General features: G+C 46.2%; 2 protein-coding genes across 2 annotated transcripts in view; both read right to left on the bottom strand.

Moving 5' to 3' along the window:
- Positions 1–73: 73 nt before the first annotated feature.
- On the bottom strand, positions 74–6455 carry LOC129165695 (uncharacterized). The gene is made up of 15 exons (XM_070542650.1): positions 5988–6455; positions 5722–5912; positions 5335–5550; positions 5155–5249; positions 4954–5040; positions 4588–4775; positions 3960–4408; positions 3554–3878; positions 3227–3472; positions 2386–2947; positions 2076–2282; positions 1654–1964; positions 1274–1533; positions 943–1191; positions 74–856 (listed from the first exon to the last, which is right to left on the bottom strand). Exons 1-15 carry the CDS (start codon positions 6321–6323, stop codon positions 274–276), a joined length of 4305 nt encoding a protein of 1434 aa, XP_070398751.1. The 5' UTR covers positions 6324–6455; the 3' UTR covers positions 74–273.
- A 5607-nt stretch (positions 6456–12062) lies between these two features.
- Positions 12063–15106, bottom strand: part of si:dkeyp-121d4.3 (uncharacterized) — an 83476-nt gene continuing 80432 nt past the window's right edge. The window contains exon 22 of the mRNA XM_054750450.2: positions 12063–12235. Within this exon, the coding sequence (XP_054606425.2) occupies positions 12105–12235 (131 nt within the window). The 3' untranslated portion in view covers positions 12063–12104. The remainder of the gene's footprint in view (positions 12236–15106) is intronic.

Below are 15106 nucleotides of genomic sequence, written 5' to 3'. Positions count from 1 at the left end.
ATTTGTTATGTTATAAAAACATGTAATACATTTATCTGTGTTCAAATATATTTGTTATGTTATAAAAAACATGTAATAAATGTATCTGTGTTCAAATATATTATGTTATAAAAACATGTAATAAATTTATGTGTCCAAGGTCGTAAAAATAGTCTGACATTTAAAGTGTGTATCATTTTAATATTGAAAAAAACAATAAAAAAAACATTGAAGATGATCTAAAAATTATTTACAATATTTACAAGTTCCAAAATGAGCAAATGTCCCCAAAAGTCACTGTTTTTCTGGCCCTCCTCCAGTCTTGGTCTTCATCTCCTTCTTCCACTCCTCCACAGACTTCCCGCCAACAGTTGCGCAGTAGGACACACCTGCAATGCGGGTGTGTCCAGTGTCCAGCCGCTTGGGCTGACCACATTTGCTGCAGGTGAACTGCTGGCGGGCTGTCTTTGATGGGGGAGCCTGCACGCCAGCAGCAGCAGCAGCCTCCGCTGCCTTCCTCCTCCTAAATGCTGTCGTCCTAGGTACAGTCAGAACAGGAGGAGACAGCGGAGTGGATCCCATGAATAGATGAATGACGTGCAGGCTCTGAGCAGAAGGAGGAGGGAGGTTGCAGCTGGTAGAGGGACCGGGATGAGGAGCAGGTGGAGGTAGCGGTGACGGCGGCAGTCCCCTGGAGGAGGGACCAGGTTGTTGCTCCTCAGGGATGTTGTAATTAAAGGGCTGTCCTCTTCCCACCTGTACGGAGGACAGCCCTTTGGCAGAAGGGATGGGCTGGTGGGAGAAAGTGGGAGCAGAAACGGCACCAGTCCCCTGCTCCAGCACACCTTTCTCCCACCTCTTCTGTCTATAGCTGAACCTGGAAGGACAAGAGGATGAGCTGAGTTGAGGCTGCAAGCTTTAACCTGAAGTCTGAAACACGAGCAAAGATCTACCAGTTCTCACCATTGAGAGATGGTCTTTTGGTTCAGCTCATAGAGCTGAAGCTGGGTCTGAGCCATCAGCCTCGGGCAATTCAGCACCACCTGTCTGACGGCCATGTAGTCGTTGCAGATTAGGAACCAGCGTGACCTGCTGACCCCGTTCACGCGACTGGCCGCAGGGTACAGATGGCAGAGCTGGCTGCACATGGCCTCCACCACACGGCTGGCGTCTGGCCAATTTGCAGCGCCCGAGGGTTCTCCTCCAAGGCAGCTGGAAGATAAAGACGGGGAAGTCGTTTTAACGGACAGAACACGTCGACGGGAACAGTGAGATTCAGGAAAAAAGTTCGTACCGCTGGAGACTCACTACCCCTGGACAGGAGGTGTCCTTCCCCTTCGCTGCCTTGAACCGCCCCTTTGGTTGCCTCTCCCGGTATCTGCTAGGGTAGACGATCCGTTGTTTGTCTCGCTCTGGCAGGCGTTGCCAAAGCGCGATGAGTCCGTCTACCCTGCTGTCAGACAGTCCCTGGAGACTCCTGAGCTCCACCAGGGCCTGAGCCAGCTTTAGGACATGCTGGTATCCTGGCTGGCCGTCAGGACCCTGGATCTCCTCCTGAGAAACAAAGAAAATGGGAAAAAGAAGTTAAATTTCTGAAATATCTTTGAATACGTGAAAAAAAACAAAATTAGGTTGGTCGGCTGTGAAATGATTAGCAGAGGGGGGATCAAAGACCTCTGAATCAGAGGAGTGGTTTCCTTCAGGAGCCTGGCTTCCAGGGACCTCGGGAGGGGCGGCAGGATGTGCTGGCTCAGACCCGGGTGCGACAGCTGGACCTACTGACCGGGCTGCTCCTGAGGTGCTGGTGGACGGGACGTCAAGGACGAAGGCAGCGACAAAGTCACCCACGTCCTCCTGGATGCCCTCGTCCACCTCGTCCAGGTCGGTGACGGCAGCAGCCTCGTCCGGAGCGTCAGGGTCCATGCTGACGTCCTCAAGCACGCGGCCTGTCTGCTGGAACAGGTACTCCACCCCGATGAGCTCACCTGAGATTTTGTGGAGATGTAAACGGTTCAAAGCCCCTTCTTAGCAAAGTATTGGTGCACAGTGTCATTAAAAATCACGAGTAAATAAAAAGTGTTTCTCTGTTCCTCTACCTGTGTAAGCAGCAGGCTTGGTGAAGTCCTTAACCATCTGAAGACCAAACACCTTTTGGCTCTTCTGGTTAAGGGCGTGCCTGAGGTGGCCACTGTAGGACAGCAGAGGCGCCTTGTGTCGCTCAGCTGCCGCTGCGCGGTCCTCGTTCCACCTGACCAGTCCATCAATCAGGAACGCCTGGAAGTACTTGGCACTGGCCGACGTTCCTGCGTGATTAGATTATAAAATCAGCTCAAGCTTTTACTGACACCTGAAAATGAACAGTTTACAGAAATAAAACAGATTTCTTGACAGACTCTGGTTTCTCACCTGGGATGAAGCGGTTCAGGTGGAGATGGAAGGACTCCAGGGAAGTGGAGCCCCTCGCGCAGCGATAGACGGGCAGTGTGACCCCTCCTTTCTGCAGACTGCCCGTCTGGGTGTACAGCTGCACGCCAGGGGGGTCCTGGATGCAGCTGAGGTGGCGCCTCTGCGTGTCCCAGATGTCCTGGATGCGGAGAGCGTTTAGCAACGGGATGTTCAGAGTGTTGTGTCCTGCGGGCCCTCTGAAGGTGTCAAGGAGGTTTTGGATGAGGAGCGTCGACTCCTCGGCTCCACGCGTCCTCCTGCGGCAGTGGAGCCTCCACTCCTCCTTGCTGATCCGCTGGATCACATCAGCGTCCGTCAGGTTGACCATCCCGTGCGTCCCCTCCAGCTCGGACCGCTTTGCTCCCACGAGACGGCGAGCATCTTCGGCGTCCACCTCGAAGATGCAGTAAGACAGCTGCCTCATGAAGGTGGGATACAGCTCGTGGCTCTCTGTGGTGACACCTGATGCGAAGCGGCGCATCAGATGCCAGATGTCCAGCCGAACAATGAGCCGTTCCCACTCCTGCGACAGAGAGGTTAGTCATTGGAGTGTTGCACACCATGTTTTACCTGCACCACAGTCAAGATCAGAACCCCGAAAACATTCACTGCTCTATAAATTGTCTTTTACAGAAATTTATTTGGGTGTCTGATTGTTTTAAATTTTTCAGAAAGACATTGGGTAGAAATTCAGGTGACCTGGTGATCCATTAAAGTAATTCACAACAAAATAACGAATCACTGCTATGAAAAATTAAATAAACAACTAAACAAGTCAGTCAGCAACGATGCAAGTTTATACCGGAAATAAGGCAGCCGTCTTGGACACGCCGTCCTGTTTGCAGCAGTCGCGGTCCACGTAGATGAGCTGGGGGGCAGGTACCTCGGCCAATCGGTACCGCCTCATCAGTCCGGCCGCCATCTTGGACAGGCCCTCGGAGCCCTCGCAGCAAGTGAGGACGCTCATGAGGACCTGGCCGTGCTCGTTGCCCACGTTGGTAGACCAGGCGGCCGTGCCAGAGGCGGCACCTGCGAGCTTCTTCGTCACCTGCACACAGAGAACTTCCTGCGTAAGGAACAGCAGAACTGTTGTTCACAAGCAGCAAGTAAACACAACGCGGTGACCGACCTTCTTTGTGGAATCCATCTTTAGGATGGATCCGAAGGTGGACGTGATCCTGGCCTTGTACTCGTCCAGCCGCGTCAGCACGTCATAACCGTAAACGGTCAGCAGCCAGACGGGTGAGGGCACAGGGGGCATCTGGGGAGGTAGTGCGATCTGCCCTCTCGTGGTACCCAAGGCCAGGAACTGCTCGCAGACGCCGATGTACTGAATCGCTCTCCGCATCCAGGCGTCGGAATGCTGCTCCCGCAGGGTGTTGCACAGCTGAGTGGCACTGTTGCCCAGAGTGCGCGATCTCAGCATAGCAACCACCCTCTGGTCACAGGACAGCCTGCGTGAACAAAACAAACATTACCACATTATACTCTGCTGGACACACCCGCATGAGCACACAGTTTCACTTCTCTCATACTTGTACGTGAGGACAGCTGGAAACTGGCAGCTGTAGGTGGGGGGCAGCTGCCTTACGATGCCCTGTGACCACCCTCCGACCTTCTTCTTACATCGACGGCACTCCAGGTACTCAGTGGCCATGAGATACCAGCCGTCGATGTCCAGGACCCTCCGGATGGTCCTGTAGAGCCCAGCCTTTATCAGGATGCCGCTGCACAAAGGCTGGGGGCATGTCAGCTGCAGGTGCCACATCCTGTGAGGCATCCACAGGAAGAGCCGACATGCAAAGAAGGGGTCGGGAGAGGCGGGAGGCTGAGTGTAGACCGCCCGGGGCTGGGGAGGGTACCACCAGGGACTGAGCTCCGTGATGAGACGCGGCCTCCCAGCACGGTCCCTGGTGAACAGCACCCGGCCGATCCACTCCTGCTGTTCAGCAGTCAGAGCTGCCTGCCAGGACTCAGGCAGCAACTAGAGAGAGAGAGAGAAAACAAAGCAGCAGAGTGAGAAAGGCGACTCGGGTTGCAGTCACCAACTCTTGTCATGTGTCTATGCCCATATATGTCTGCTCTCAGAATTGTGTACTGAAACTAATTTCCCTCTGGAATTAATGAAGTTTCTTTTAATTGAATTAATGTCTGATGCCTCACCTTAGAGCTGGCAGCAGGAGGTGGGGGAGGGAGGACTGCAGCAGGGAGCGCTGGAGTTTCTTGTGCGGCCTCCAGGAGTTCCTCGTCTGTGGGTTCCTCCCGTCCCGCAGACGGGTTTTTTGCAGCCACAGGAGGCGGCGGAGAAGGAGAAGGAGGAGGGAGCGGGAGAGGTGCCTGTACTCCAGAAGCTGAAGCACAAGGGCCACGAGTTAGTGACTAGAAACAATTCAGTTGAACTGTGAGCTGCACAGACACCACAAGTCAAAGCAGGAAGCAGCTAGAGAGACGAGGATCTGACGATTAATGAGCACCAGGTGTCTGACTGTTACCAACAAAACATGAAAAGAGCACATTTCTGTCACTTACGTTGCCCTTGGTCAACTACCGCCTGGACCAGCTCTTCATCACTGGGCTCCCCAGATGCTGTGGGTGGACGAGCTGGTCTTGAGGAGGCTGGAAATCAAATCATCAAACATCAGGCTTCTGCCCCAGAAAGCGTGAGTGTGAAACACTCAATGTGCTGACCTTGAGTACAAGAATACAAACGAGATCATTAAACAGACTTACATGGAAATGCAGGCTTAGGGGCCACCATCTTTTTTAGTTTTGCCTGCATTTCCACCGCAGACAGAGAACGCCGCCCAGACACAAAGGCTGCAAATCTGAAAGGTGACAAAGTGTTTGTTTAACAGAATGTTATTTTAAAGTGTTGTAAACCATCAGAGATCAAATAGACAGAAAACATACTGAGAAGCAGCCTTCGGCCTCTGGTAAGAAGGACAGACAGACACTCTGCTGCTGCTGGAGGTGGAGGCAGCCACTGGGGTGGAGGTGGTGCTGGTGGCAGCGGCAGATGCAGCAGTAGCGCCCTCCCTCTGTCTGTCCCTCTTCTTCACGTAGCAGACGGCGTTCTCCATCTGCGAGCCTGGAGCTGGCGTCGCCCTCCTTAGGTAGTTGACAAACCTGTACAGGTGAGACACAGAAGTTCATTCAGACTAACTTGTAAGTTGTTGTTGTGTTTTGACTCTATTGGTGGGAGACCATGGCTGTCTAGAAAGGAACTTACAAACTAAGTGGATTATTACTGTTATTATAAATAATACCATCATCATCATTATTAATAAAAGTAACCACCGGATCGTTTTGGGGTCCTTGGAGTCGTACAGGCTCTGCAGGCTCTCAAACTTGAAGTCCCCAAAGCCAACAAGGGCCTGTCCCTCCTGACCAGGCTGGAGGGACTTCACCCGCGCCTCCTCAAACGCCTGCCGGAACCGCACCGCCTCAGCAAACTCCGGGTACGCCAAGGAGTAACGGGTGAAGGCGTCCTGTGTGTTCACAAAGTAAAGGTTAGAATTATCAAATTCTGTTATGCACAGAGGAGGGGACCTGAGAGATCCCACCTTGTTGGCCATCAGAGGGGACTGAGAGCCTGTCCTCTCTCGCTCCTTCTGGTGAGAAGCCACCAGCATCACGGCATAGCCCACGTCATTCTGCAGGAGCCAGTGGAAAGTCTTGCCCTGGTAGGTCCCAAACTGGACCTTCCACCGGCTCAGCACGAGGGTGGCGTTGTTGACATCACCACCCTCTCTGGCGACGTGGGCCCTTGCATCTGCCTCCACCTCCTCTGGCTGCTTGGCCCTGTACCCCTGCCTCTGGGGTCCCACGGCCTTTGCCGCATCTGAGGCCCTGAGGATCAGGGTCCCATTCTGTGCCTTTTTAAAATTTGGATGTTCCATCTAAATAAAGGAGCAAAAGACTGGATGAGAAGCTGCAGAAAAAAACAGGTTTACAGTTCATACTAAACCTGAGCAACTGCTGATCAGTAACAGATTATCTTATTTTCATTAATGTTATTATTAGTTTACATGACGTGCTGTCCTGTCTTATGTGAAATAAACAACATGAGAAACAAACACTCACATTTTCTACTAGCCAAAAGCTAATTAGCAAACCCAGTTATTGGCTGGATTTTCTATAAGTGAAGATAAAACTAATCAGAGCACAAACATGCACGATCGTGATGATGAACAACATGGTTGAATAAATACTTACATGTGGTTTTTAATGCAACCAGGATGGTGTTCATTTAAAAAATTACGTAAATACAAGCATATATTGGTTAGCAGTAGCTAATGCAGCAGCACGCTAGCTAGCTAAAACAATGTTAACATTTCACAACATTAAGGTAAAAACAAAGTCCTGTACCGTCTTAATCCCGCTAAACGAGCTGTAATGCTTTAAATTTTTGTAAGTTTACAAATAAAAAGTATAAAAGATAGTTACTTCTTACCTCTCAGATCTCTCAGAGCAATGTGGAGCAATGGCGGATCGCTCGGGCATGGAACAAAACCGGCCACCGGTTGATACAGCCATTTGATTGGTTAACCCAATGAAAACTCGGAACAAGCCATTTGATTGGTTAACCCAATGGAAAAATGGAACAAATGGACTGAGAAGAACTGCCTCCCCTAGGCGCAAGGATGACACGCAAATTTGTGAAGCGTTCCTCATTTTTTTTAAATAACAACTGGTATGAAGCAGTTAGGGGCGTGTCCCCCTGCTCAGTTCCAACATTTGACCAATCAAATGACTGGTTGTTCCAATGTTGAGAATCACGTGTTTTCAGCATCTAATCAGAGAGCTGGATTGTTTCAACTCTGAAATAGATCCTCTTTCACTCCGAGCTGGCATTCCTCCGCTACTGAACTGACTGAGACGTACAATTGTTACTTAAAAAACAATTAGACTATTAACATGTTAAAAAAACAGTTTGCTGTCTTACGAGCGATGTTTAAGATATGGTTGTATTTTCTTCTGGCCTAACGAGGAGGAGAGTAGTGTGAAATGATCTTTCACCACGTCCCCAGTTGGCACAAAGTTCTCTATTTTCTGTATTCTGCTTGTAAAAGCATGTTTTTAACTGGTATTTCCCTGTTTATGTTCTTTGTTTAGTGTTATATATTATACTGATCTGCTCATTGGGAAAATTATTCCACAATTGTACATCTGATGCCTGTACAGTACTCTCACCATTCCTTTTCACTCTGTAGACTTCCAGAACAAGTCAGAGACCTGTCGTCTGCAGAAAGACTTAGACGACTCTGCAGTCGTCGGGTTTATGAGAGATGGTCAAGAGGACAGAGAGCTGGTGGACCACTTTGTGGCATTGTGTGGGGACACTCACATAATCTTGAATGTGAACAAAACAAATGAGATGATTTAGAAAGAAACAGGAATAGCTCAACATGCATTATTGGGGAGTAGGGGGAGGTGGTGGAAGATTACAAATACCTCGGTGTTCATCTGGACAACAGACTGGACTGGAGACACAAGCGTGAAGCCTTCTCCAAGAAGGGACAGAGTAGACTGTATATCTTGAATAATAATTTAGATCCTTCAAGGTCTGCAGCAAGAGGCTGCAGATCTTTTGCAGGTCTGTTGAGATCTCTTGGGCCACCAGCTGTCGGGGCAGCAGCATCAGAGCCTGCAGGGACCTAAAAAGGCTCAACAACCTGACAACAAAGGCTGGTTCTGTTCTGAAGATGACTGAGAACCACTGGAGATGATGGTGCAAAGAAGGATTTTTCATAAAATCAATAACATTATACAGGTGCTGGCCAGTAAATTAGAATATCATCAAAAGGTTGAAAATATTTCAGTAATTCCATTCAAAACGTGAAACTTGTACATTATATTCATGCAATGCACACAGACCAATGTATTTCCAATGTTCATTACATTTAAATTTGATATTCATAAGTGACAACTAATGAAAACTCCAAATTTGGTATCTCAAAAAATTAGAATATTCTGAAAAGGCTGAATATAGAAGACACCTGCTGCCACTCTAATCAGCTGATTTACTCAAAACACCTGCAAAGGCCTTTAAAAGGTCCCTCAGTCTTGTTTTGAAGGCACCACAATCATGGGGAAGACTTCTGACTTAACAGCTGTCCAAAAGACAATCATTGACACCTTGCACAAGGAGGGCAAGACACAAAAGGTGATTGCTAAAGAAGCTGGCTGTTCGCAGAGCTCTGTGTCCAAGCACATTAACAGACAGGCGAAGGGACGGAAAAAATGTGGTAGAAAAAAGTGTACAAGCTCTAGGGATAACCGCACCCTGCAGAGAATTGTGACGACAAACCCATTCAAAAATGTGGGGGAGATCCACAAAGAGTGGACTGCAGCTGGAGTCAGCGCTTCAAGAACCACCACGAGGAGACTCATGAAAGACATGGGATTCAGGTGTCGCATTCCGTGTGTCAAGCCACTCTTGAACATGAAACAGCGCAAGAAGCGTCTCGCCTGGGCCAAGGACAAAAAGGACTGGACTGATGCTGAGTGGTCCAAAGTTATGTTTTCTGATGAAAGCAAGTTCTGCATTTCCTTTGGAAATCAAGGACCCAGAGTCTGGAGGAAGAGCGGAGAAGCACAGAATCCACGTTGCATGAGGTCCAGTGTAAAGTTTCCACCGTCAGTGATGGTGTGGGGTGCCATGTCATCTGCCGGTGTTGGCCCACTCTGTTTCCTGAGGTCCAGGGTCAATGCAGCCGTCTACCAGGAAGTTTTAGAGCACTTCATGCTTCCTGCTGCTGACCAACTTTATGGGGATGCAGACTTCACCTTTCAACAGGACTTGGCACCTGCACACAGTGCCAAAACCACCAGCACCTGGTTCAAGGACCATGGTATCCCTGTCCTTGATTGGCCAGCAAACTCGCCTGACCTTAACCCCATAGAAAATCTATGGGGTATTGTGAAGCGGAGGATGCAATACGCTAGACCCAACAATGCAGAGGAGCTGAAGACGACTATCAGAGCAACCTGGGCTCTCATAACACCTGAGCAGTGCCACAGACTGATCGAGTCCATGCCACGCCGCATTACTGCAGTTATTGAGGCAAAAGGAGCCCCGACTAAGTATTGAGTGCTATACATGCACATTCTTTTCATGTTCATTCTTTTCAGTTGGCCAACATTAGAGAAACAAACATTTTTTCATTGGCCTTTAGAATATTCTAATTTTCTGAGATACCAGATTTGATGTTTTCATTGGTTGTCACCTATAAATATCAAAATTAAACGTAATAAACATCGGAAATACATTGGTCTGTGTGCATTGCATGAATATAATGTACAAGTTTCACGTTTTGAATGGAATTACTGAAATATTTTCAACCTTTTGATGATATTCTAATTTACTGGCCAGCACCTGTAGACAACACTGAGCATCCTCTTCATGCAACAAGCATCTTCTTCAGAGCTGCTGTAACACAGGAGATCCTTCCTGCCCACAGCCTTCAGCATCTTTAACCACTCAGATTTCCAACTGAGCTCAATATTATTACTAGTATTTATTTTAATGACTGCTTTGAAGAATTAGTTAAGACAACATTTAACTTCCTTCTGGGGTTAATAAAGTATTTTTGGACTTTAGACAGAGAACCTTAGTTCTGTGGTGTCGATGAAGAAACCCAATAATGAATCGGTGACACTGCTGAACTCAAACATATTTGTTATGTTCTCTAACGTGTAATAAATGCGGTTTGTATAAAATCCTCTCCACCGCCTCTGCTCAGCAGCAGAGAGTTTCTCCTCACATGTGTGGCAAGAGGTTTTCGCTCCATGTGTGCTGGCTGTTTACCTGTGAACCACACCTGGTTTGTTGTTGGGATTTTTGTCCTGTCACACTATTTCTAACCTTCTTCGTCCTCAGTGGTTTATTAATTTCCTCACCCAAGCTCCTGTTTTCCTGTAAACTCCTCCAAAGATGTCCTATCCACACCTGAAAAGGACGGGAGATTGGATGCTTCGAGGAGCTGAGGGACCAAGACAGAAAAACTGTCTTCACTTTTTTGGATTTTTCTTTTTAAAGACTTTTTGAGACATTTTATTTTATATATATATATATAAACAAAAAACACTTTAAATCTTTGAATGTTTTTATGATCTTGGACACAGATACATTTATTACATGTGTTTTATAACATCACAAATATATTTCAACACAGATGCATTTTTTCATATATATTCTATAATTTTACATGTCTATTATCACAAATATATTTCACAGCTCAGTGGTTCTTCATCACAATTATAATTCAATTTAAAGTGTTAATTGTGAAAAAATATTTACATAATAATTAGTGTTATTATCAGATTTCAATACCTTTCCACTTTTGTATTCGCACTGAGTGGGAATCGAACCTATGCACTTCGACTCCCGGACAAAACAGTTAAGAAAAAAAAAGAAAAAACACCGAGAAGAATGTTCCATTGGTGCCATATGGTAGACCAATCAAATGGGCGTATTTGTTTCATTTTTGAGACTGACATTTTTGCCGACGAATCAGAGAGCTGGATTGTCACAGCCTGTCCGAGCGATGCGCCATCGCTCCGCTCCGAGATCTGAGAGGTGAGAAGTAACTATATTTTATACTTTTTATTTGTAATAAAAAACTTACAAAAATTAAAAGCATTACAGCTCGTTTAGGGGGATTAAGACGGTACAGGATTTAGTTTTTACCGTAATGTCGTGAAATGTCAGCGTTGTTTTAGCTAGCGTGTTAAACAAACACTTTGTCACCTTTCAGATTTGCAGCCTTTGTGTCTGGGCGGCGTTCTCTGTCTGCGGTGGAAATACAGGCAAAACTAAAAAAGATGGTGGCCGCTAAGCCTGCATTTCCATGTAAGTCTGTTTAATGATCTCGTTTGTATTCTTTTACTCAAGGTCAGCACATTGAGTGTTTCACACTCACGCTTTCTGGAGCAGAAGTCTGATGTTTGATGATTTGATTTCCAGCCTCCTTCAGACCAGCTCGTCCACCCACAGCATCTGGGGAGCCCAGTGATGGAGAGCTGGTCCAGGCGGTAGCTGACCAAGGGCAAAGTAAGGGACAGAAATGTGTTAATTTCATGTTTTGTTGGTAACAGTCAGATGTGAACAGATGTTGACTCGTTTCTCATTTCTCTCTACTTCAAGACGGCTGCCTTATTTCCGGTATAAACTTGCATCATTGCTGACTGACTTATTTAGTTGTTTATTTAATTTTTCATGGCAATGATTTGTTTTTTTTGTTGTGAATTACTTTAATGGATCACCAGGTCACCTGAATTTCTTTCTACCCAATGTCTTTCTGAAAAATTTAAAACAATCAGACACCGAAATTCATTTCTGTAAAAGACAATTTATAGAGCAGTGAATGTTTTTTGGGTTCTGATCTTGACTGTGGTGCAGGTAAAACATTGTGTGCAACACCAATAACTAACCTCTCTGTCGCAGAAGTGGGAACAGCTCACAGTTAGGCTGGACATCTGGCATCTGATTCGCCGCTTCGCATCAGGTGTCACCACAGAGATCCACGAGCTGTATCCCACCTTCATGAGGCAGCTGTCTTACTGCTTCTTCAAGGTGGACGTCGAAGATGCTCGCCATCTCGTGGGAGCCAAGCGGTCCGAGCTGGAGGGGACGCACGGGATGGTCAACCTGATGGACGCTGATGTGATCCAGCGGATCAGCAAGGAGGAATGGAGGCTCCACTGCCGCAGGAGGACGCGTGGAGCCGACGCTCCTCATCCAAAACCTCCTTGACACCTTCCATTGTGTTGTGGTGGAGGTGAGTCCAGACATCCACATCTGTGGCTTCTGCAAACAACAACAACAACTTTGAGGTTTTTCTTGCCCACAAACAAAACGGTTGTTCCTTTCCCAACCCGAACACTGCCACGAGCATCGTGACAACAGCTTTCACAGGTTACACAGAGCTCCTGTTTTTCTTTCTGTCTCACTCATTTTAGTTAACTTGTCCTGAGTTACGTTTTTCTTTTTCCAGACTCTAGCCCGGGGTTTGTTGTGGGCGAGGACACCTACCAGACCTGTGTTGTGAGAAGTGTGAAGAAGACTTTGACCAAATCTCAGAAAACACCTTGTAAAAAGTTGAAACCAGCTGTGACTTCTAAAAGCAACTCCTGTTGTTTTTCAGGTCGGTTTCTCTGACTGCTTTACTTCATCAGATCCAGTCTGCTCCTTCTCATCTTTTACTGTTGTTTCTCCTCACCTGCAGGTTGTACCTTCCAGACACAATATGGACAAAAAGACATGGATCGCCACCTTAAAACTCACGCCGGTGAGATGATGTCAAACACTGCAGGAAGTATGGAAGGCCAAAGTTCAAAATTTGCTCCACTTCAATAGAATTTTGAATAACTGCTTGAAACTTCAACTAGAATTGGTTGCAACACAATAAAATAAAGATCTATGAGGAGGAATAGTTGCCCAGTTAACATGACCACCATTCATAGATGCTGGAAAATCTTGAAAGCTCACCTTGAAAGTGCTTGAATTTGATTTTGGAGAAGCGCAAGAGCGGATCTGATACGTACAGCTCTGATTGGTGACAAAAGGAGTTGCTGGTCTTTTGACAGCACCACCTTACCTAATGCTCTCTGGAATGTGTGGTTTTAACATATCTGTCCATGTCTGATTGTCTCATCCTTGTGGAACTGATGGAGAAGTATAATTTAGGCTTCAGGGTGTGGAGCTGGTCCAGCGTTCCATGGCCAGGATGAAACCAAACTGCTCCTCCTGAATCCAAGGTTCGACTGTCCGATTGACCCTCCTCTCCCGAACCCCAGAATCTAAACTTCATTCTAAAAGTGATTATATTTCCAAGGCAGGTTTAAGATTGAGGAGAAAAAAATGCCAAATTCAGAGTTTTTTTTTAACTGTAGTAATTTAGAGAGAGCTGAGAAGTGGTGGTGGTGACACACCCTGAGTTCTAGGGGATTTATGTACATACGATTAGTACACTCTGGTCAGATCAAATAGCTACTACTGCATTTCCGAAGAACAGGGTGAAGGTGACTGGATGACCCAATCAATCACCTGTGGGGAATTCTGAAGCAGCAAGTTGAAGGTCACTCTCCATCCAGCATCCAGGCTCTAAAAGAGGTTCTTCTTGCAGAATGGAAAAAAACTGATGTCTCCATCTTGTTTATTCTGTCTTATTTATGCTGTCCTTGAATATCACGTTGGTCTTCCCAATACTAGATTTAGTAGTTTTTGTTGGGGGCTGTATTCTTTTTTGCTTCAACAAATTTGAGTAAAACTGAAGATTTTGTGATCTAAGTTGTATTATTAACCTTAATTTCATGTAATGGAGTTAAACACGTGTTTGATAAAAGTCAGCCGTGTGAACATTCTGGAATTTGTTCTTTTGTTATTTGAGCTGCTGATGACACTCGTACTTTTTAAAAGGGGTGTACTCATTTACGTTGTACACTGTATAAACACTCGAAACATAAAAAAATATGCATCTTATTTCTGTCAGTGTTTGGTTTGTGAGTCTGTACGACTAAATCAAGCCATTTCAAAAATCCTCTTGTGATGTCACAAATGGGGAAATTAGCATAGAACCCCATGACGACCACCATCATGCTGGAGGTGAAGTAGCTCCGCTTCCTGGCTTTTGGAGCTTCTCAGCTCATAGCAGCCAATCAGGGGAGGTGTGGGTGTGGCTAACTATTGTATGGAAGGTGGTCCTTTCAGATTTATTTCATTGCTGATTTTAATTCTAGGTCATTTTGGACATTCCCTATAAATCAGATGTTTTTATTGACTACTGTGGCAAGGTGGATAAACGAGGGCCCGGGCGGGATTCGATCCCCAGCCTCCCGGGTGAGAGTCATACGCTCTAACCAGTCAGCCAGAGGGACATCCCCTTGGCCAAGTAGCCAGGGCGCATGATCAATCGGGACATTTTGACAGGACACACTGTCACACTACTATTGATAATGAAGCAAATAATGCAAGTACACCGAATTAAGAGGTCCTCTTGAGTAGATTACAAATGTTTTATTTTTATTTTTGCAGGACTTTTTATGAGGTTTTCTCTTTTTATTATAATAAATCTTATTTTACAATCAGACTAAAGACAGCAGAGCCAGCATCAGAATCCCAAACCCTCAGACAGAAGAATGAATCGTGACTTCATGCATTTGGAAGTTTCTCTGGGAGTTTCAAACCAACCAGAAACCAACACAAGGATGGAATCAAAGCATTGCAAAAGGCTCAATGAAAGTTGTCAATAAATAAATGTATTATTACAAACAAAAGATCGAACTTTAAATTAAATTAGTGACGACACCCGTTTCCTTCAGCACATCTAATTGTATACATTTATTTGTTTCCCTACACTTTGTGCAGGTAATCCATTATTTGAATCAAGTCAGACTACTTAATTTGACACCTTTGGAAGTATTTTCCCCACAATCACAACCCTGTGGGCAGAACAGCAGATTTCGTCTACTAGAAAAACCTCTGAAACTACAAATTTAGGAGGCAATATTTTGACACCAGGATGTTTGTGCCTCTCAGCAGCTCTACTCTTCCCTCCTGCCGAGGATCAGGACGTGACATTTACAAAGCACACAGGGACGGCGGGTTGTACCTTGTGGGCGGTGCTAAAATCTCATATACATACATCTGATAAAATACATTTAGAGGAGATTCTTCATC

This window comes from Nothobranchius furzeri, chromosome 12 (assembly GCF_043380555.1).
Source record: "Nothobranchius furzeri strain GRZ-AD chromosome 12, NfurGRZ-RIMD1, whole genome shotgun sequence".
Lineage (NCBI taxonomy): Eukaryota > Metazoa > Chordata > Actinopteri > Cyprinodontiformes > Nothobranchiidae > Nothobranchius > Nothobranchius furzeri.
The sequence above is the reverse complement of the archived record's forward strand: the minus strand, read 5'-3'. Positions and strand labels throughout refer to the sequence as shown.